The sequence below is a fragment of the Pan troglodytes genome, chromosome 9 (genome assembly GCF_028858775.2).
Source record: "Pan troglodytes isolate AG18354 chromosome 9, NHGRI_mPanTro3-v2.0_pri, whole genome shotgun sequence".
Taxonomy (NCBI): Eukaryota; Metazoa; Chordata; class Mammalia; order Primates; family Hominidae; genus Pan; species Pan troglodytes.
Window position 1 is genome coordinate 61,910,926 of NC_072407.2, and position 24,448 is coordinate 61,935,373.

Sequence of the window (24,448 nt, forward strand, 5' to 3'; positions counted from 1 at the left end):
CACTTTCAAGTCTTCTTTCCTCAGCTCACTGCAGGATTAAAATTAAGTGTCCAATCTATCCCTGGAAGGAGTTCTTCCACACATTGAGCACAGCTTTTACAGCTCTCACCCAAAGAAGTGGCTCTTATATCCCCTAACTCCGGGAGCTAATGGGGCTTACATTTATGCATCCTTCATAGCCAGAGAAAAAGAGGTGGTTTTAAAAGAGTGTGTGAGTACTTTCAGCAGCTAATCTTCCTGGCTCAGTGCAGAGTGAGCAGGCAAAAACACCCAGCTTACAATTTCTCCCTGGAAAAGTCTTGACTGCACCCATAATGTTGTGACTTTCCCAGGCTGTTAAGACTGGGAGAGGTGGCTGTTTTATCTAATGCACAGAAACCAACACAGAGAATCAAGGAAAATGAAGAAACAGGGAAATATGTTCCAAACAAAAGACCAAAATAAGTCTCCAGAAATAAAGGATATATGATGTACCTCATAGATAATTCAAAATAATGGTCATAAAGATGGTATCAAGGTCAGGAGAGCTATGTATGAACAAAGTAAGAACTTCAACAAAGTGATAGGAAATACAAAAAATATCTAACAGAAGTCATAGAGCTGAAGACTATAATAACTGAACTGAAAATTTTAGTAGAGGGTTTCAATGGAAGACTAGGTTATGTGCAAGAAAAGACTACCAAATTCAAGGACAGATAGTTGGAAATCATCCAATCAGACATGCAAAAAGATAAAAGAATTAAAAAGAGTGATGATAGCTTAAGGGACTGATGGGACACCATCAAGCAATCCAATATATGCATTATGGAAGTTCCTAAAGGACGAGTGAGAGAGAAACATATAGTAAGCTTATTCAAAGTAATAATGGCTAAAAATTTCCTAAGCCTGGGGAATAAAATAGACATTCAGATCCAGGAAGTCCAGTGGACAACAAATATAATGAATTAAAAGAGGCTTACATTGGGATATATTATAATCAAATTGCCAAAAGTTAAAAACAAAGAGAATCTTGAAGCACTGAGAGAATAGTGGCTTGTTATGTACAAAGGAATTCCATAAGACTATTAGCAGATTTTTTTTTTTAGCAAAAACCTTGCAGGACAGAAGAGTATGGGATGACATACACAGTGTGAAAGAAAAAAACCACACCAACCAACTATACTATATCTGGCAAACATGCCTCTCAAAAATGAAAGAGAGATAAAGACTTCCTCAGACAATCAAAAGCTGAGGGAGTTTATCACCATATCTGCCTTACAAGAAATGCTATTGGGAATTTTTCAAGTTGAAATAAAAGGATGAAACTCATTGGTAAAGGTAAATATTGGAAAAAAATGGTATATTTTACCACTATAATATGATGGCAAATCTTTTTTAATTCTACTATAAATGTTAAAGGACAAAAAAACTAAAAAAGTATGTATTTTTGTATGAATGTATATTCATTAAGATGTAACACACATTCTTCTCAAGCACACATTGAACCCTTTGCAGGATAGATTATATGTTAGGTCCCAAAACAAGCCTTAACATATTGAAGAAGATAACAAATTACACTACATATCTTTTGTGACAACAATGGAATCAGACTAGAAATCAGTAACAGCAATAAAATGTGAAAATTCACAAATATGTGGAAACTAAGTAACATACTCTTGAACAAATACTGGGTCAAATAGGAAATCAAAAGGGAATTAAATAATATATTGAGACCAATGAAAATTAAAATACAACTTAGCAAAAAGTATCCTGAGACAACATGAAAACAAGATGTACCAAAACTTATGGGATGCAGCAAAAGCAGTAGTAAGAGGGAAGTTTATACTGATAAACATCTATATGAAGAAAAAAGAAAAATATCAAATGAATGGCCTAACATTACCCTGAGGAATGAGAAAGAGAAGAACAAGTTAAGCCCAAAGTTAATAGAAGGAAGGAAAAAATAAAGATCAGGGCAGGGTAGGAGTAAGTCATATAGAGAACACAAAATCTGTATAAAAATATCAACAAAACTAAGTGTTGATTAAAAAAATTTTTCTAAACTGACAAACCCTTAGCTAGACTGAGATAAAAAGGAGAATACAAAATAATAAGGAAAACTGAAATGGATGCCTTTGGTAGAAAAATCTCAACAAAATCAGTATAGAAGGTAATACCCTTTGGGGAGAGTAGAAGCCTGAAGCTTGAGTTGATGACCATCAATGACCAGTGATTTTGATCAGCCAGCCATACATAATGAAGCCTTTGTAAAAACCTAAAAGAGGGCTGGGCATGGTGGCTCATGCCTGTAATCCCAGCACTTTGGGAGGCCAAGGGGAGTGGATCATGAGGTCAGGAGTTCGAGACCAGCCTGGCAAACATGGTGAAACCCCATCTCTACTAAAATACAAAAATTAGTCAGGTGTGGTGTCATGCACCTGTAATCCCAGGTACTTGAGAGGTTGAGGCAGGAGAGTCGCTTGAAACTGGTAGGTGGAGATTGCAGTGAGCCGAGATCGTGCCACTGCACTCCAGCCTGGGCAATAGAGTAAGACCGTCTCAAAAAAAAAAAAAAAAAAAAAAAGAAAGAAATGAAATTAAATGAAGAATAAGAGTTTGTTTCAACAATTTTCACTATTTTATTCTTAGAAAGATATCCACACACCACAACTTTCCTAGCTTTCCTATATAAAAAGCATCCTAACATTGTATATGAATTTAATAACCAGAAATAGTGGAGAAATGTTACATAAGGTCTTTCCTACTTTTCTGATCTTTAAGGGTACACTATCTATGACAAACAATTAAGGGCAAAATGACTGATCCAAACCTTTGAAACTAATAGTGAATTTTTCACGGAAGCCATAATCCCAGCATTTGCTTACAGTCATTAGGTTGATTGGTTTACTGTTTTTCTGTGTGTTCAAATCTACTGAGAGGAAATCAACCAATGAAATGTGGGATTTGGTTGCCATAAGGCATATGGCAAAGTAGATTGTGGAGTTTCATATTTAGAACCATGTAATACACAAAAATACACACAAGAACCATGTAATACACACAAGATCACTTTGGGAACTTGTATGCTGTTTTGAATGTGAGCTGAACTTAATCAGAATATTTAAGTTGAAGTGCTACTTCCTCCTTTTATTAGCTGGATGACCTTGGGCAAATCCCTTTACTATCTTGATGCCCCATTTTCCGTCTGTATCAAATGTGTATTATAATGTCAGTTTCACAGGGGTGCTGTTAAAAGGATTAAAAATCATAGTATTCTTGGAAGAGCTTTGTATATGCAAAGTAATGTACACCTGTGAATTGTCATTACTTTCACGTTCAAAGGAGTGTGTCACCTGGAATTACAGCATTGCCTGGTCCACGCGTCTTAATGAATGGAGCTGGGAGAGGGAATAATCAAAGGCCAAGTCCATGGATATTATGAAAAGAGGAAACAAAAGAAATAATTACTTTCAAAACTTGGACAAGAACCAGAAATGAAAGCTGGTGTTTTGAATGTTGATATTGGAACGAGGTGTGTCAGGAGACCAAGGCTTCAGCTCAATATTTATCCAGTCATCAGATTCACTACCCTGGGCCTTATTAAATGAAGTTTTAGATCTTTAGGGATAGATATGAAGTCATAATATAATAATTCTCAAATGACACTCTGTGACCTTAAGGTATAATCATTAGACTCAAGAACAAAGTTGAATTTGTACTAAATTAACTCTAACAAGGATAACTCAGGTAATAGCTAAAAACAAGACTCTGAACATATCTAAATAAAAGATGCCAGTTTCTAGATATTGTAGTGAATTGTTCATAGGCACAACTCTGTATTTCTTTAAAAATTTTGGGTCAAATTATATCTTTTTTTAAAATTTAATTTAGTTGTAGTAAATACACCTAATATGAGATTTACCCTGCTAACAGATATGTATGTGTAAATACAGTAGTGTTCCTTAAGGCAAAATGTTGCACAGAAGATCTCTGGATTGTATTCATCTTTTATTATTGAAACCTTATACCTGTTGACTAGCAACTCCCCATTTCCTTCTCTCCCCTCTCCTGGCATCCATGGGTCTGTTCTTTGCTTCTATGGGTTTGACTATTTTGTATCTCATATAAGTGGAATCATGCAGTTTCATTTAGCAAAATGTCCTCAAGATTCAACCATGTTGTTGCTTATTGCAGGATTTTCTTCTTTTTAAAGGCTGAATAATATTCCATTGCATGCATATACCACATTTTCTTCATACAACCATCTGTCTTTGGACATTCGGATTGTTTCTACCCCTTGGCTATCATGAATCTTGTTATGAGGAACATGGGAGGGCAGATATCTCTTCTAAATCCTGATTTCAATTCTTTTGGGTAAATGCCCAGAAATAGGATTGCTGGATCATGTGGTAGTTTTATTCTTAATTTTCTGAGAATCCTCCATACTCTTTTCTATAATAGCTGTACCATTTTGCATTCCTACCTACAGTGTACAAGGGTCCCCTCTTCTCCATATCCTCGAAACACTTGTCTTTTTTTTTGATAATAGTCATCCTAACAGGTGTGAGGAGATATATCATTGTGGTTTTAATTTGCATTTCCCTGATAATTAGTGACATTGAGCATCTTTTCATATACCGGTTGGCCATTTGTATGTCTTTTACGGAGAGATGTCTATTCAAATCCTTAGCCTATTAAAAAAAATCAAGTTTTTTTTTTGTCTGTTTGTTTTTACAGCCAGAGTTGTATGTATTCCATGTATATTTTGGAAATTAACCCCTTATCTGATATATGGTTTGCAAACATTTTCTCCCATTCCATAGCTTGTGTCTTCACTGTTGACAGTTTCCTTTGCTGTGCAGAAGCTTTTTATTTTGACACAGCCCAACTTGTTTATTTTTGCTTTGTTGCCTGTGCTTTTGGTGTTATACTATTGAAATAATTGCCAAGACCAATGCCATGAAGCTTTCCCTTTATGCTTTCTTTTAGGTATTTTACAGTTTGGGGTCTTATGTTTAAAACTTTAAGCCATTTTGAGTTGACTTTTGTATGTGGTATAAAATAAGGATCTAATTACATTCTTTTGCACGTGGATATCCAGTTTTCCCAGCACCATTTGTTGAAGAGACTATCCTTTCCCCATTGTATAATCTTGTTGACAATTAGTTGACTGAGGCTGGGCATGGTGGCTCTTGCCTGTAATTCCAGTACTTTGGGAGGCCTAGGCAGAAGGATCACTTGAGCCCAGGAATTCAAGACCAGCCTGGGCAACATGCTGAAACCCTGTATTGAAGAAAAAATACAAAAAATATGCTGGGTGTGGTGGTGTGCACCTGTAGTCCCACCTACTCAGGAGGCTGAGGTGGGAGGATAGCTTGAGCTCTGGGAGGCAGAGGTTCCTGTGAGCTGAGATTGTGCCACTGTACTCCAGCCTAGGCGACAGAGCCAGACTCTGTCTCAAAAGAAGAAGAAGAAAGAAAAGAAAAATAAAATTAGTTGACTGCATATGCTTGGGTTTATTTCTGGGCTCTCTATTCTGTTACATTGAACTTTAATATATTGAGATGATTTCCCTCTATTCTAGCTTGTTGAGAGTTTTTAAAAATCATGACACATGTTGAATTTTGTCAAATGCTTTTACTGTATCTATTGAGAAGATAATATGGTTTTTGTTCTTCATTCTGTTAATGCTGTATATCATATTAATTAACTTTTGTATATTTAACTATCATAGCATCACAAGAATAAATCTCACTTGGTCATAAGATATGCCCCTTTTAATATGCTGTTGAATTTGGTTTGCTTGTATTTTGTTAAGGATTTTTGCATCTATATTCACCCAAGATACTGGCCTGTAGTTTTCTTTTTTGGTGGTGTCCTTCTCTGGCTTTGGTATGAAGGTGATGCTGGCCTTATAAAATGAGTTTGGAGTGTTCCATTATCTTAAATTATTTGGAAAAGATTGCGAAGAAATGGCATAATTTTTTTTTTAATGTTTGATAGAATTGGCCAGTGAAGCTATCTATTCCTGGGCTTCTTTGTTGGGAAGTTTTTGGTTATTGATTCAATCTCCCTACTGGTTTTTAGTTCTGTTCAGTGTATTACTTCATGATTTAGTCATGGCAGGTTGTATGTTTTTGGGAATTTATCTATTCTTTGAGGTTGTCCAAATTATTGGCATATAATTGTGGATAGTAGTCTCTTTTGTTCCTTTTTATTCTCTGTGGCGTCAGTTGTAATATCTCCTCTTTCATTTCTGATTTTATTTATTTGAGTTTTCTTTCTTTCTTTCTTAGTCTAGCTAAAGAGTTGTCAATTTTGTTTGTCTTTTCAGAAAACCAAGTCTTAGTTTTGTTGACTTTTTCCTATTGTTTTTCTATTCTCTGCCTCATTTATTTCTGCTCCAATCTTTATTATTTCTTTCCTTAGGCGAACTTCGGCTTTCGTGTTTTTTCTCATTTTCCAGTTCTTTGAGGTTTAGAGGTAGCTTGTTTATTTGTTATCCTTTTTCTTTCTTCATGTAGGTGTTTATTGCTATAAATTTCCCTCTTGTGCTGCATTTGTGACATTCTATAAGTTTTGGTACATTGTGTTTTAATTTTATTTGTCTGAGTACTTCATAATCTCCTTTTTGATTTCTTCTTTAAACCACTGATTGCTCAAGTGTGTTGCTTAATTTCCACATATTTGTGAATTTTCCTGTCTTCCTTCTGCTACTGATTTCTAGTTTGATTTCATTGTGGTCAGAAAAGATACTTGGTATGATTTTGGTATTCCTGAATTTGTTAAAACTTGTTTTAGCACCTAACAAGTAATTCATCCTGGAAAATGTTTCATATGCACTTGAGAAGAATGAGTATTCTGTTGCTGTTGGATGGGATATTTTATACAGGCCTGTTAGGCCCATTCATATATAATGTTGTTCAGGTTTCCTGTTTCCTTATTCATTTTATGTCTGGATGTTTTATTCTTTATTGAAAGAGGGGTCTTGATGTCTCTGACTGCTATTGTATTGCTATTTCTCCCTTCAGTTCTGTTATTATTTGCTTTATCTATTTAGATATTTAGGTGTTCTGATGTTGGGTGCATATAAATTTATAATTATTATATCTTTCTGCTGAATGGACACTTACCATTATGTAATGTCTTGGTCTCTGGTGATAATTTTTGACTTATAGTCTATTTTATCTGATATAAGTGTATCTACTCCTACTTACTTTTGGTTACCATCATCGTGGAATATCTTTTTTCATCCTTCACTTTCAGTCTATGTGTGTTCTTTTCTTTTTGTTTTTATAAATAAAAGAGGTTTAATTGACTCACAGTTCTCCAGGCTGTGCAGGAAGCATGGCTGGGGAGGCGTCAGGAAACTTTCAATCATGGCGGAAGGGTAAGTAGGCATGTCTTACATGGCCATGTGTTCTTAAATGTAAATTAAGTGTCTTGTAGACGATATATAGTTGGATCTTTTTGTTTTGTTTTGTTTTGAAATGAAGTCTTTCTCTGTTGCCCAGGCTGGAGTGCAGTGGCATGATCTTGGCTCACTGCAGCTTCCATCTACCGGGTTCAAGTGATTCTCCTGCCTCAGCCTCCTGAGTAGCTGGGACTACAGCCATGCACCACCACACCTGGCTAATTTTTGTATTTTTAGTAGAGACAGGGTTTCGCCATGTTGAAGAAGCTAGTCTCGAACTCCTGACCTCCCAAAGTGGTGGGATTACAGGCATCTGCCACCAGGCCTGGCAAAGTTTTGTATTTTAGTAGAGACAGGGTTTCACCATGTTGGTTGGCCAGGCTGGTCTTGAACTGCTGACCTCAAGTGATCCGCCCACCTCGGCCTCCCAAAATATTGAGATTACAGACGTGAGCCACTGCGCCTGGCTCCACAGCTCATTTTTTTTTTTTTTTTTGAGACAGAGTCTTGCTCTGTCGCCCAGGCTGGAATGGAGTGGGGCCATCTCAGCTCACTGCAACCTCCGCCTCCCAGGTTCAAGCAATTCTCCTGCCTTAACCTCCCGAGTAGCTGGGATTACAGGCACGAGCCACCATGCCTGGCTAATTTTTGTATTTTTAGTAGATATGGGGGCGTCTCACCATGTTGGCCAGACTGGTCTTGAACTCCTGACCTCAGATGATCCAACTGCCTCAGCCTCCCAGAGTGCTGGGATTACAGGCGTGAGCTACTGCACCCGGCCACAACTCATTTTAAGACTGCATCATTTCATATATCTTTTCCTCTTTCTCATGTTGTACAAAGCCATAGTATCTTGGTTATTTTATTCTTCTGATTCTTGATGCCTTGAAAAAATAAATATACCTTTTTTCTTTATTTTCTTTATTTTACTTTAAGTTCCAAGATACATGTGCAGAACGCGTTTGTTACATAGGTAAAAGTTTGCCATAGTGGTTTGCTACACCTATCAATCCGTCACCTAGGTATTAAGCCCAGCATGCTTTAGCTATTTGTCCAGATGCTGTCCCTCCCCTTCCCCCTCAGACAGGCCCTGGTGTGTGTTGTTCCCCTCCCTGTGTCCATGTGTTCTCATTGTTCAGCTCTCCCTTATGAGTGAGAACATGCGGTGTTTGGTTTTCTATTCCTGTGTTAGTTTGCTGAGGATGATGGCTTCCAGCTTCATCCATGTCCCTGCAAAGGATATGATATCATTCATTTTTATGGCTGCATAGCATTCCATGGTGTATATGTACCACATTTTCTTTATCTAGTCTATCATTGATGGGCATTTGGGTTGGCTCCATGTCTTTGCTATTGTAAATAATGCTGCAATAAACATACATGTGCATGTATCTTTATAATAGAATGATTTATATTCCTTTGGGTATATACCTAGTCATGGGATTGCTGGGTCAGATGGTATTTCTGGTTCTAGATCCTTGAGGAATTGCCACAATGTCTTCCACAATGGTTGAACTAATTTACACTCCCATCAACAGTGTGAAAGTGTCCCTACTTCTCCACAGCCTTGCCAGCATCTGTTGTTTCTTGACTTTTTAATAATCACCATTCTGATTGGTGTGTAGCTTTTTCCTAATAATAAGCAATTCTAATAACTCCAAATAATAGTCCAATTGTTGGCTGGGCGTGGTGGCTCACACCTGTAATCCTAGCACTTTGGGAGGCCGAGGCGGACGGACCACTTGAGGTCGGGCGTTCAAGACCAGCCTGGCCAACATGGTGAAACCCTGTCTCTACTAAAAATACAAAAAAAAAAAAAAAAAAAAATTAGCCAGATGTAGTGGCATGTGCCTGTAGTCCCACCTACTTGAGAGGCTGAGGCAGCAGGATTGCTTGAACCTGGGAGCTGGAGGTTGCTACAGTGAGCTGAGATTGCGCCACTGCACTCCAGCCTGGGTGATAGAGCGAGACTTGGTCTCAAAAATAAATAAAATAAAATAAAAATAAAAATTAAAAAAGGATGAAATTAGAAGAGAGTTGGGAGAAATTCAGTGCTTGAATATTTTATTGTTTTTGACCTGCTCCTCTTCTCTGAAAGAATGTTTTTCTGAAAAAAAGAGTCAAGAACAAGAATTCTGTTGAATATTAGCTAGGGCTAATAGACAGAGGCTTAGCCCTGAGGAGTGAGTCAGAGGGGTCCTTTTGTTCAGTGGAACCTTTTATCCTAGGCCTAACTTTGATTTCTTATATTTATTTCTTTTTTGTTTGCTTGTTTCCCACTTTCCTCCACTGCTCCATTTCTTCATTTCTTTTATCTTCCCTCTCTTCTTATCTGTAATAAATAAAAATATTCGCCAGGCACGGTGGCTCATGCCTGTAATCCTAGCACTTTGGGAGGCCGAGGCAGGTGTATCACCTGAGGTCAGGAGTTCAAGACCGGCCTGGCTAACATGGCAAAACCCCGTCTCTACTAAAAATACAAAAAAAAAAACAACCAAAAAAAAATTAGCCAGGCATGGTGGCAGGCACCTGTAATCCCAGCTACTCAGGAGGCTGAGGCAGGAGAATCGCTTGAACCTGGGAGGTGGAGGTTGCAGTGAACTGATATTGCACCACTTCATTCCAGCCTGGACGAAAGAGTGAGACTCCATCTCAAAATAAATAAATAAATAAAAATATTCACAATGTAAAGAAAGCAATACACTTTATAACCTAAAGTATAAAATAAATATTCACATGCTGGTATAAAAACATAATTGATTCTTTAACTGATACAAAAGAAAAAAGAAAAAAATGATTGGATAAAAATTTAAATGAGGAAGAATAGACAAATCTCCTATGCAGTAGAATTCCAAATAATTTATGTAACTCCTCCCTTCTCAATTTGGGGCAGCAAAACTACCTACCCGTTCCTTACAGGTGGACTGAATATAGTGACTTCCTTCCAAAGAGTATAATGCACAAGTGGGAAAAGAGTTTGTTGACAGTGGAGAAATCTGACAAACACTACCTCTGTCAGGTGATCAAGGTCAAAATCAGTAGTGAAAAGCTATGTTTACACTATGTACCCTTGATATGATGTGATGAGAATGGCACTTTACCTCTGTGTTCTTTCTTCCAAAAACTCACAACCCCTTGTCTAAGCATCAGAGAAGGTCAGTTCTGAAGAACATTCTACAAAATATCTGACCAGGATTCCTCAAAACTGTCAAGGTCACCAAAAACAAGGAAAGTCTAATAAACTCTTCCAGCCAAGAAGAACCTAAAGAGTCATGATGACTAAATGTAATGTGGTGTCCTAGATGAATTCTTGGAACAGAAAAAGGACATTAGGTAAAAAATAAGGAACTCCAAATAAAGTGTGAAGTTTAGTTAATAATAATACGTCAATATTGGTCAATTAGTTGTGACAGACATACAATGGGAGTGTTAACAATAAAGGAAATTGAAAGCATTGTGTATACAATCTTGTCTAAAGTAGGTGTTCCTCACTCAGTTATTTTCTGTTGAGTTGCTATGTTTGTTTTCTTCACTGCAATTACCAAAGTCCGTAATTATATATTTTAATTTATTATGTGTCTCTCCCATTAGATTGTAAACTTCATGAGGACAAGGATCTTCTCTGTTTCTTTTTTATTCTTTCTTCTTCTTCTTCTTCTTTTTAACACTGCGATAACAGGAAACAATTGTTTCATTTATTGCTGCATTCCCACTATATTCCAGGTTTCCACACATAGTAGATACTCAATAATAACCACTGAATTGTTAAATGAATGAATGAAGGAATGACTGGTGATTGTAACCAAGACTTGTAGGATCATTGCAACTGGAGCAGAACAAATTTATGATATTTTATTATAAATAGGATGTACCTCATGCTTTCTCTAGAGAGAAAATACCTTTAATCTGGTTTCCATTTATTTCTCTTTCTTCCCTCTTTCTCTCTTTGTCTCTCTCTCCTTCCTTCCTTCCTTCCTTCTTTCCTTCCTTTTCCTTTCATTTTTTTTCCACAGTGAAAGGAGTAAAATCTCCAAGCGTCCTGTAAAGTAGGAATATCATGGTGTTGCCTGAACTTACTTCTTCTTTTATTTATTGATTTTTTTATTGTTAAGAGTTACTTCTTGAAGGATGTGTAAATAAGGGTGCCAATGTACATTTGTACATTTCCTTACATATGTTAGGAAGTTTCTCACTTCTCTCAGTTCCTTAGTTAAGTCAACAGAAAGAAATACATATTATCACAGATATACACTATAGAAGACTCAGGCTTTTCCTGTTGAGAGTCATTTATCCAGAAGCACCTAGCTACTAAGGATAAAGAAAGAATTTGTGTAGAGCTAAAAGCTACCCCCATCGGGGATCACTGAAAACAAGAATGTGACAAAGAGGCTGGAAACCTGAAGACAGTCATGCACACAAAATATAGTTGAATGTTAGGCTCTGTGCATAGTACATATTCCTACATGTTTAATGAAGAGCAGTGACATACAACTAAGAAAGTTTTTTTTGTTTTTTTTTTTTTTGAGACAGAGTCTCTCTCTGTTACCCAGGCTGGAGTGCAGTGGCACAATCTCGGCTCACTGCAATCTCAGCCTCCCAGGTTCAAGCGATTCTTCTGCCTCAGGCCTCCCAAGTAGCTGGGACTACAGGCACGCGCCACAATGCCCAGCTAATTTTTGTATTTCTGGTAGAGATGGGGTTTCACCATATTGGCCAGGCTGGTCTTGAACTCCTGACGTTGTGATCCACCTGCCTCAGCCTCCCAAAGTGCTGGGATTACAGGTGTGAGCCACTGCGCCCAGTCAAAGTATTTTATATGCTCTATGTCAGTCTTTTTTTTTTTTTTTTTTTTTTTTTTTTTGAGACAGGGTCTCACTCTGTCACCCAGGTTGCGATCTTGGCTCACTGCAACCTCCACCTGCCAGGTTCAAGCAATCCTCCCACCTCAGCCTCCCAAGTAGCTAGGACTACAGGTGTGTGCCACCACGCCCAGCTAATTTTTTGTATTTTTGGTAGGGACAGGTTTCTGCCATGTTGCCCAGGCTGGTCTCAAACTCTACATGGCAGTATGAAAATAAACAAATACAAAGGGTAATGACCACCACATTGGAGAGCTTGTTTAGAGGTTCTAGCAGAGGAGTGCAGCTACTTGTATACCCTTGACCAAAGAATGGTCCTCCTCTATCTGGGAAGGTCGTCCATTTTGACTAAGCTTGCAGCTTTGAGAGGGTCGCACATGGGGCAGTGAAGGAGGAAGAGGACACCCACCTAGCCAGGCAGATCAGCTGAATCAACTCTGGTGATCAATGGGATGACAGATGTCACAGCCAGATTGCCCTCACATCCTACCCCATTTGTTCATGCCCAAGTTGTTCTATTTTGCTTTCTGATTAAGAAGCAGACAAGAAACCATTATTAGCAGAGTATGGTAGAAAGTACCATAGAAGCCTCTCCAATGTGAGGAGAAATGGCCAGCATATTGACAGATGTAAATAGAAAGTGGGAGTTAAATTACTGAATCAAAGTCATTTGATTCATTACCTCTTTAAACGCTTTATCTCCAAATACATTCTGAAGCGTTGAGGGCTAGGGCCTCAACATATAAATTTGGTTTGGAGGGAAGACATAATGTAGCCCAAAACAAAGCCTCAATCTCAGTATCTAGAAAACAAGAGGATTGTACTTGTTAATATTTAAGATATATTCAGGCACTGACTTGCTGCGGCCCCAATCCCTGTTGGACTGAACAAAGGAGGACAAATGTGGGAATAAAGATAAAGAAAAGAGTATTTTTACTCTTTTATAGATAGATAAAGATACTCTTTTATAGATAATAAAGATAAAGAAAAAAAGAATAAAGATAAAGAAAAAAGAGAGCTGAAGTCCTGTGGGTCGTGACTAACTCAGCATTCCACTGGAGGCTATATGATCAAACAGCAAACTATTTATCATGAATGCAGGATGTGGGCAAACTCATGACTGTGCCTGCTGCCAGAAGACATGCTGAGTGCAATCACTCCCTGGCACTGTGCTCCTTGAGGTTATCTACTGGAACATCTGGAGACTACTGTTCAGAGAATGCAGCCTTGCAAGCCTGCACTGAGTCAAGCTGCTGACCGACAACCACCCCCCTTCTCCCAATCTCCTTTACCCAATAAATACAAAGGGCTGTAAAACTCAGGGCCCTTGTTCACTAGAAGCAAGGAGCCCTCTGGCCCCTTCTTCCAAATATACTCTTTTTTCTTTATCTTTATTCCCGCGTTTGTCCTCCTTTGTTCAGTCCAACAGGGATTGGGGCCATGGCAAGTCAGTGCCTGAACATAGCTTAAATATTAACAAGTATAATCCTCTAGTTTTCTAGATACTGAGATTGAGCCTTTGTTTTGGGCTACATTATGTCTTCCCTCCAACCCAAATTTATATGTTGAGGCCCTAGCCCTCAATACTTCAGAATGTATTTGGAGATAAAGCCTTTAAAGAGGTAATAAAGAGTAAGTGAAATCATTAGGGTGAGCCCTAATACAATATGACTGGTCTTATAAAAACAGGGCAGTAGTACACAGACACAAACAGGAGAAAGACCACATAAAGACAGGGGGAGAAGACGGCTCTCTGCAAGTCAAGGACAGAGGCCTCAGAAAAATCAACCCTGCCAATACCTTGATCTCAGGTTTCTAGTCTCCAGAATTGTGAGAAAATAAATTTGTGTTGTTGCCCCATTTGCTATACTTTGTTATAGAAGCATTAGCAGTCTTCAAGAATGAAAGCAGCTTTTCCAACATTACACAGCTCCTAGAAGCCATTTCTCCTGGCTCTCAGTCCCATTGTCCCTTCCAGAGAAGCAATGGAAGATGCTTCAATACTCAGCCAACTCCTTGATGCCTATTGCAATAACTCATAACTCTCTAAATTTCATTACATCTTCATCCATTTGCGCTGCTATAATAAATACCTGAGACTGGATGACTTATAAAGAATGACAATTTATTTCCTCATAGTTCTGGAGGCTGGGAAGCCCAAGATCAAGACACCTGCAGATTTGGTGTCTGGTGACGGCTTGGTCTCTGCTTCCAAGATGGTGCCTTGAAAGCTATTTCCTCACATGAAAGAAGGAACCGAAGGGCAAAAAGGGCCTAAGCCAGTTCCCTCCAGCCCTTTTATAAGGCACTAACCCATTCATGAGGAGCGCTCCTGAGTTACTCACTCCCCGCAAAGGCCCTACCTCTTTTTGTTTGTTTGTTTGTTTTTTGAGACAGGGTCTGGCTCTGTTGCTTAGGCTGGAATGCAGTGGTATAATCTCAGCTCACTGCAACCTCCAACTGCTGGGTTCAAATGATTCTTATGCCTCAGCCTCCTGAGTAGCTGGGATTACAGGCTTGTACCACCATGCTCCAGATAATTTTTTTATTTTTATTTTTAGTAGAGATGGGGTTTTGCCATATTGGCCAGGCAGGTCTTGAACACCTGGCCTCAAGTGATCTGGCTGTCTCAGCCTCCCAAAGTGCTGGGATTACAGGTGTGAGCCACTGTGCCCGACCTGGCCATACCTCTTAATGCCACTCTAATGGGGATTAAGTTTCAACATGAATTTTGGAGGAGACACACATTCAAGCCATAGCAGTCACATCCCAGAGATTCCTCAAATATCTGCTTTCCCCTGTTGACCCTATCTCCATCTCTCTTTCTAATTTGTTCTTTCCAGTATCTTCTGACTCACCTCTTTCTCATTATTCCTTTTCTACCCTGGTTAGAAGAATTTCTCTTTCATTTTCTTCTGAATACCACAGTGCTACAAAATAGATGATGAGAGAAATGGGAGTTTGGGAATTTTTTTACTGGGCATGACTGCAGAATATGCTTTTGCACCCAGCTCTCTAGAATCACTGGAAAAAAGTGGAAAAACATCAATAAGGCAAGTGAAATTTTCAAATTCTCAAAATTTTCTGTAACTGAAATTTTAAAAATCCGTGCTAAAATTGAGTTAAAGATAGTAAAGTATGGTTCGATGCAGCAGCTCACGCCTGTAATCTCAGCACTTTGGGAGGCCAAGGTGGGAAGATCGTTTGAATTTAAGGGTTTCAGACCAGCCTAGCCAACAAGGTGAGATGCCCATCTTTACAAAAAAAAGTAATAAATTTTTCTGGCCGGGCGCAGTGGCTCACGCCTGTAATCCCAGCATTTTGGCATGCTGAGGCGGGCGGATCATGAGGTCAGGAGTTTGAGACCAGCCTGACCAACATGGTGAAACTCCATCTCTACTAAAAATACAAAAACTAGCTGGGCATGGTGGTACGCACCTGTAATCCCAGCTACTCAGGAGGCAGAGGCAAGATAATTGCCTGAACCTGGGAGGCAGAGGTTGCAGTGAGCCGAGATCGTGCCACTGCACTCCAGCCTGGGTGACAGAGTGAGACTCCATCTAAAAAAAAAAAAAATTTTTTTTTTTCTGGGCATGGTGGTGTGCAACTTTAGTCCCAGTTACTTGGGTGCTTGAGCCCGGGAGATTGAGGCTACAGTGAACTCTGATTGTGCCATTGCACTCCAGCCTGGGCAACAGAACAAGACCTTGTCTCAAAAAAAAGACAGTAAAGTATATGATCTTCCTTTAATATGCAATAATGATACCTACCTGCTCCCTTCCAATGGATATTTTATAGTTTCCCATTTGTATTTTTCACTATTTGTAATCTTAGGGAACATTGAAGTCACAGATACTAGAATCAAATAAAACAATAAAAAATTAGTATTAGCAATAAAGGTTTCAAAAATATTTTAAATGAGTATGTGCCCTTATTAGTGACATTTTAAAAATCTGAGAACCAGAAAGAAGTTATCTCCAAAGAAAGTCTTGCTTAATTCCAATAATTATGAAGTAGCTTCACTGTAAAAGGCAATGAAGAATGTAAATGATAGAAAAAAGTTTTCAAGGAGTAGAGAAAGTTAAAAAATAGAAAAAAGATAAAGAAGTATAAATAAGACACAATTGCTTTATATAAGGACCATATAATTTTTAAGAGAGACAAGACTAGTACACCATCCTAAAATTTTATCTGTCTTTTGATAGTGAATCAACTGAGTTTAATAAGTATTACCCACTGTTATGGGTATCCAAAGATTAATGCTACATTCTCCATTCCCAAGGCACTCAGAACTATTGAATTTTTTTCCCATTTAGCTGAAGCTACAGATACAAAATATGTGTAAGATAGATATCTCAATGCCATTCCCTAGTAGAATTCTGGAAATGATCGAACAGATAAGTTGTAAGAATTTTGAAAAGACTGGTGATTACTATGAGCCCATATAAAGTGATTCATGATAAATCATGCCAAGTGCACCTCATTTTAAAAACAAGAGCTTTAAATGATTAGATTTATACAAGTGCTGCAGTGTATTTTGATTGTATGAAAGGATTTGAAGTTTCTCATCATATCCCTCTGTGAGATGGCTAATTATAGATTTGTTGGCAAAGCAGTTACATTTTGCTGCAAAATGAACTGTTCCAAACATAATGACTTAAAATGTCAATCATTTATTTGCCCTGATTCTATGGGTCAACAATCTGGGCTGGACTCTGTTAGTCTTACCGGAGTTACTAATGTGGCTAAAGTCAGCTGGTAGATTAGGGCTGATTGGCTTAGGTAGTTTCAACTTGGACAGCTTATCTTTGTTCTACACGATGTCATCCTAGCCCAGGCTATGTGGAGGCCTTAGGACAGCAAGAGAAGGCAGGCCCCAAAATATAAGTGTAAGCCTATGCTTGCAATGCATTTGCTAATGTCTCATTGGCCAAAGCAAGTCACATAGTCCTCCGGGAGTGATGGCAGTGGGGGTGGGGGTGGGGTGGGGTGGGAGACTGCCTAAAGGCATGGGTATAGGCAGGTGGAGTTCAAGGGGGGCCATAATTGCAACAGTGTACCCCAGATGTTATTCATTGAGCAGATTTCTTTCTTTTTTTAAAAAAATTTTCAACTTTCAGGTTCAGAGGGTACATGTATAGGCTTGTTACGTGGGTATATTGTGTGATGCTGAGGTTTAGGGTACGAATGATCCCATTGCCCAAGTAGTTAGCACAGTACCCAACAGGTAGTTTAACTGAGCAGATGTCTACCTAATTGAACAATTCCTGAAGATGATACCAGACTCTGCCCTCGTCATGTTCTGCTTGATATTTTTGTCAATAATTTAGACAAAAGCAATAAAATATGATTGCAGTTTTGCCCATGACACAAAACTATGGTGAATAAAATAAAGCCTGAAGATCATTTTGGCAGCTTTTGCAGTTTTGCCCATGACACAAAAGTATGAAGAATAAGATAAAGCCTGAAGATGATTTTGGCAGTTTTCATCACTTGGTGAAAACCAATAAAATACATATTATCCGTGTTAAATGAAAAGTCCTAAATTTATGCTACTAAAATAAATTATGGTCAGGCAGAAGTGAAAACTATTTTAAAGCTATATGAAGGTTTTATGTGATATCAAATTTTGTGGCTAAAGTGATCAAAATTATTTAATGAAAATATGGTGGCCAGGAGTGGTGGTTCACACCTGTAATCCCAGCACTTTGGGAGGCCAAGGCAGGCAGATCACTTGAGGTGAGGAGTTCGAGACCCACCTGGCCAACATGGCGAAACCCCGTCTCTACTAAAAATACAAAAATTTGCTGGGCGTGGTGGTGTGCACCTGTAATCCCAGTTACTCAGGAGGCTGAAGCAGGGGAATTGCTTGAGCCTGGGAGGCAGAGATTGCAGTGAGCCAAGATTGAGCCACTGCACTCCAGCCTAGGCGACAGAGCAAGACTCCGTCTCAAAAAAAAAAAAAAAAAAGAAGAAGAAGAAAATATAGCTTAAAGGTCATGAAAAATAACAGTCCCTCAGAACAAAATATTTCCAGTGTAATGTGGTTATTTGGGGGTGAAATTTGCACAATGATATGGAGCTGGAGAAAATCTAGAAGGTGACTGGTATAATGAGAAGGTTCAAATATAACCTCCTGGAGGAAGAGTTGGGGTACTTGTTTTAGAGAAAAGAGCACTGAAGATTTACAGAAGATACAAAACCTGTCCTAATACATGTGAGGAGCTGTTATGTATTAATATAAGAGAGCTCTAGAGTAAAAACAAGACCAGGGGGAGAAAGTTGTTTGTAGATAGAGACCTTAGCTCAAGGTAAGTTATAGTACTTAATGACTACAGTTGTCCAGTAAGGAACGAAGCATCTTATGAGTTAATGCTCTCTCTCCTTGGAAGCTCAAGCAGGGTCAATGACCCTCCAAGATGCTGAAGAAGAGATTCTTGAAGAACATAAGATGCAATGATGCTCATTTTCTTCTTCTCCTGTGTTTTACTTGTTAAATAATATTTTCCTCCATTATTAGTATCCTTTTTATTACTGGGGTACTCTTTCAAAATTATGAACACTGACATGAGTTTTCATTTTGGTAAATAAAACAAAAAATGTAAAGTTTTTTTTCCTGCAATTTTTTTTTTTTTTTTTTTTTTGTGAGACGGCGTTTTGCTCTTGTTACCCAGGCTGATGCAATGGCACAATCTCAGCTCACCGAAACCTCTGCCTCCCTGGTTCAAGTGATTCTCCTGCCTCAGCTTCCCAAATAGCTGGGGTTACAGGCTTGCGCCACCACACCCAGCTAACTTTGTGTTTTTAGTAGAGATGGGTTTCTCCATGTTGGTGAGGCTGGTCTCGAACTCCCAACCTCAAGTGATCTGCCTGCCTTGGCCTCCCAAAGTGCTGGGATTATAGGCATGAGCCACACACCCGCCTATGCATGTCCTTTCAGCAAAATTATTAGTGGCATCCCATTTCACTCTCAAAAGTGTCCCAATTTAAGTAAATCATAGGATCATCCTACCTAGAATTTTCTCAATGCTTTCCTTAGGGCATCTTTCAGTTCCTTGTTCCTCAAACTATAGATCAACGGGTTTAAAATGGGAGTGATAAATGTGTAGGCCACAGATACCACCCGGCCCATCTCAGGAGAGTAGCTGGAACTGGGGGACAAGTATATAAAGCTGGTGCAGCCATACTGCAGGAGGACCACTAAGATGTGAGAAGAGCAGGTAGAGTAGGCTTGCTGGCGCCCTTCTGCTGACCGGATCCGTAAAATGGCTACCACGATGAAGACATAGGAGATGGAGATCAATGAGAGGGGGATGCTAAGGACGATGAAGCTGATGATATACAGAGCAGTCTTGTGAACGCGTGTGTCTGCACAAGCCAGGCGCATGACTGCAGGCATGTCACAGTAGAAGTGGTAGATCTCATCGTTGTGGCAGAATGGGAGATGGAAGATTAAAATGGTGAGTGGCAGTGACAACAGGAACCCCAGCACCAAGGAACCTACCAGCAGCTCCACACACAAGGACCAGCTCATGATGAGCCTGTATCGCAGAGGGTGACAGATCGCTATAAACCGGTCATAAGCCATGACTGCCAGCAGGATGCAATCAGCCCCACCCAAGAAGACAAAGAAAAACATTTGGGTGCCACATCCCGTGATGGAAACAGGAGTTTTGCCCATTGAAAGGAGGTTTGCCAAGGCCAATGGGGTGATGGAAGATGTATAGAAGATTTCCAGAACTGCCAGATTAGCCAGGAAAAAGTACATGGGGGTGTGGAGGGAATGATTGATCTGAACAATGACTGCAATTGTAGCATTTCCACCGAGGCTGGTCAGATACATCATCAGGAAGGCCACAAAAATCAGCATCTGGACCTCAGGGTCAGGTGAGAATGGACGAAAGAAAAACTGCATCTTTGCAGTTTTATTTATTCCTTCCATGAGTAGAGTATTGGACCTAAGAGGAAAGATGACATGGGCCTCAAGGCATCTCTGGTTTCATATGCTGCTTTCCCAACTTCTCCATTCAGTATTCAGGCACTTGCTGAGAAACCTCAGGGATGATGTGCATGTTTTCATTTTATAGCAGATTATATAGCATTATAATTTATACATTTGCCACCTCCTCATCTTTCCTCTCCCACCTCCCAAGTACCAAAGACTGAAAAATCCTCAGTGGCGGGGACTTTGATTATCTTTTTTATTTTATTTTATTTTTTGAGATGGAGTCTCACTCTGTCACACAGGCTGGAGTGCAGTGGTGCAATCTTGGCTCACTGCAACCTCTGCCTCCTGGATTCAAGTGATTCTCATGCCTCAGCCTCCTGAGTAGCTGGGATTACAGGTGCCCTCCACCATGCCTGGCTAATTTTTGTATTTTTAGTAAAGATGGGGTTTCACTGTGTTGGCCAGGCTGGTCTCGAACTCCTGACCTCAGGTGATCCGCCAGCCTCTGCCTCCCAAAGTGCTGGGATTACAGGAGTAAGCCACCACGCCTGGCCTGGTGATCTTTATTTTAATTCCAGTGCCTAGCACAGTGCCTACTGTATAGGGTTGCCAAGAAGCATTTGCTGAACAAATTAATGAATAAAGCAAATTTAAAGTTCAAAGTTACAAAATGGGTAAAATAGGGTATTGATTAATTATATAAGACAATAAATAAAAAATTTTAGGATTGTATAGGCAGATGTATGCCATAATTTAAAGAGAATTGTGTTGCTGGCATATTATGAAATTGAATCATAAACTCTGTAATATATCTCAAAACCTAGAGACTTTGATTTACATTTTTCCTTTATCCTATATGTCCCTACACACTGATAGTTCATCTTTCAAAGAGTCTCTCCTATCTGTTGCTTTGGTCCTTTCCCATTTCCTTAATCAGCTTTCTCCATTGTTATCTTCCATGAGGATTCTTGTGATAGCTATCTATTCTCCCATCTCCCTTCTCCTCCCTCTGTAATCCATCCTGCTCTCTATTATCATGTTGCTTATATGCTTAGAAATTTTCAGTGCCTTCCTATTGCTTAAATGTTGACCTTCACAGTCTTCTGCCGATTATTCCAGTCTCTCTTGGAGCTGACTTTTTTAGACTAATCCTGCTATGGCGCTTAAATATCCCTGTTACAGACCACATGGTCTACTCATTGGCCTCTTATTCATATTCTCCCTGCTGCTTCATATACTTCCATTCTCCTTCCAACTAGAAGTACTTTCTCCTCTCTTTTGCTTAATCCAAATCATACCCAATTTTCAAATTCTAGGATATGTTGTTCTTTTATGAAATCTCCCTAGGTCACTCTCTTTCCTTTCTCTGACGTTTTATGTTGCTCAGTATTATGAGTTTAGTGCTACCAAACTGTATTTTACTGTATCTATATGTCCTGACCCAATTACATTTTATGTTCCCCAAGGATGGGGGCTGGACCTCTGTCTTATGAAAAATTATCATTTCTTTCATAATAAGCACAAGGCATGGTGAAAAGTGCTCTATTATGCATTTGCCCACTTAATCTATAAAACCATGTTAGTAGGGGTGTACTATCATCATCCCTTTTTAACAGATGAAGACACATAGGCTTAAAGAAATTTTAACATTTTCTGAATTCACATAGCTAGAAAATGGAAAAGTCACGGTTTGAACAGTTTGTTTGATTATAGAGCTTGTTTGCTTAACCTTAGTTTATACCCTACTTTCTCCCTCCATACTTTTTATCTCCTAAGTAGCTTTGCTATTAATTGATTACAATTCAGAACTCTAGATGGTCTATTGGAAAAAGAGTACCTAAGATCTAGGACTGAAAATGTTGGATTATAGTATTTCCACACTTGAGAGACATAATTACAATAATAATTACAATACATGATTACTATGGCTATCTAGTAAATGCTGCTCCGGGCAATGCAGCAAAAAGAACTTCCCTTTTTTCTCTTCTAAGGAGCAGAGGGAAAATATTTGGCTAAAAACTGTGATGTTTTGGGTGGAGATAGAGGGAGGGTGGTTTGATTCATTTCTTCACAAGAGAGGGAATGGAGACAAAGAGAGGGTAGAATCCTCTGTGACCCATGACCTGAAGTCCTGTGTGCTGTCCTAAGAGTTTTCATAGGTGCCTGCCTGCAGTTTTAAGCGACTGTCTTCTGGGGGCTAAGAGTCTAGTCCCCAGACCAGGACAGTACCTACGTAGGGCTGAACCAAACCTATACAGTCAAAACAAAATGAATTACTCAATTCATTAGGACACTAGAAATAAAAAGTTCCAGAGGTGCCTTCTGTTTTTGTTCTTCTTAATCTCCTTAGACTCAGGAAGTCCATCCTATCTCCTGGGCATAAATCAACCTAATCTCCTCAAAGCACTTGTGTCTCAATGCAGCGCAGGGTCTGCGTTGGCATTATTGTATCACGAGGTTTAGAAAAGAGAAGGGAAAATCGAATCTGGAGAAATACTGTGAAATCCAGAATGCTGTATAAGAAATTCAAGCACTAAAATATCCATTATAATATTGGTCTAGCCAATCTCTTAATTTCATTTCTTTTCTTTTTTCTTTTTTTTTCTCTTTCATTCCCTTTCCTTTCCTTTCTTTCTTTCCTTCTTTTTTCTTTTTTTTTGGAGTCTCACTCTGTCACCCAGGCTGGATTGCAGAGGCACAATCTCTGCTCACTGCAACCTCTGCCTCCTAGGCTCAAGCAGTTCTCCTGCCTCAGCCTCCTGAGTAGCTGGGATTACAGGTGTTCGCCACCACACCCAGCTAATTTGTGTATTTTTAGTAGAGATGGGGTTTCACCATGTTGACCAGGCTGGTCTTGAACTCCTGACCTCAAGTGATCCACCTGCCTCGGCCTCCCAAAGTGCTGGGATTACAGGCGTGAGCCACTGCGCTCAGCCCTTAATTTCTTTATTAAAAAGTTTTCTACTCATCATATTATGGCCTTCCTTTCCACCCTACCCCAGGTAGTTTTTAAGAACCTCCTCTCCATTAAAAAAAAAAAAAGCATCTTGTTTTCTTGGTCTATGGTAAAATTTATTGGAAAAACAAGAGATGCTTGTCATTGTTGCTGTTGCCATTGTGAGAAGGTATAGATGTAAGTTAGGCTCTATTTAGAAGTGATATCAACCTTAGAATAATATAAAGTGCATTTTTTTTTAATGCAAAGAAGACAACTAGACACAACTTTCAAAAGATGGCCCAGCATGCTCACTATTCATCCATATGATGCTAAAATATTGAATTAAATGTTGGGCATCATGGAAACAAATAGCTGCATGCTTTGCTGACTTCATTCTTTACATAAATCTGGACAGGTGGTAGCAGCTATTTGGATTCATGCTTGCTTTTTAAACTAGACTGTGGACATTCTAATATCTAGAGGGTACAAAGCTGTGTTTTGAGAGAAAGCGAAGTTCCAGGATCAATATGGCAGTTTTTTTAAAAGGTCTATTTTAACTTGAAAAATTTCGGAGAATGATTTCATATCAAAACAAACATGGAGATAATATAGGGTAGTGGGAAGATTTGCATGAATTTAGGGGAGTAAAAACATAAGATTTTGAAGAAATTTCTTTCTTGTGGCTGATCACAAAGTTCTTAAAAATGTAAATTGTCTCTCATGCTAATTAGAGTACTTAGGTTAAAAAGCCTTAGATGTTAATTTAGACCGTAGATTGGCTATTACTCAATTGAAAATACAATTTCCCAAAGTCCCCAAGTCTCAAATCTTGACTTGGAATAGCTCCTCTCTTATTACGGCAAAGAAAACAACTGAAGTACTAGCCAACTTCTTCTAAACAGGTAAGGCCCAGAGAAAAACTCCCAGAAGACAGCTAGTCTTCGGAAAAATAGCTTATCGTCTTACCATCATGCAGCTAAGAACATGGCTCCACAAGTTCTTTGTCCTTCGTGTAATCCCTATACAAGTTGACTAGTGGCCCCGGAAGGTTACAGATGCTCACAGAGTCAGAGCTCTGCCAGGTCACCTGGGTCCATCTTTTCCAAAGAGACTGCTTGACTTGTCCGAGATTGCACAAGGGGGTCAATTTTTAATTCATCATTTAAATGTACAAAGTACTCTAGGGGACCCAAAGATAAATGAAATGCCATCTACTTTATGGAGTCAAGGGTCAAGACTGTCAGCCAGATTTTTGCTTATTCTGGCTTGGTTTGCAACACCTTTGTACCCCTGCCACTCCTTGTCAGTTT

General features: G+C 39.0%; 1 protein-coding gene and 1 long non-coding RNA gene across 3 annotated transcripts in view; one reads left to right on the top strand and one right to left on the bottom strand.

The window, feature by feature from the left end:
* Positions 1-24,448, top strand: part of LOC104008492 (uncharacterized) — a 57,833-nt gene that overhangs the window by 22,413 nt on the left and 10,972 nt on the right. The gene's annotated exons all lie outside the window — the stretch shown is intronic.
* On the bottom strand, positions 19,265-20,194 carry OR10V1 (olfactory receptor family 10 subfamily V member 1). The gene has a single exon (XM_001136091.4). It carries the CDS (start codon positions 20,192-20,194, stop codon positions 19,265-19,267), a length of 930 nt encoding a protein of 309 aa, XP_001136091.2.

Bases quoted from the DNA above. Each gene is read 5' to 3' on its own strand.
- OR10V1 (XM_001136091.4), bottom strand. From the start codon at position 20,194: ATGGAAGGAATAAATAAAACTGCAAAGATGCAGTTTTTCTTTCGTCCA.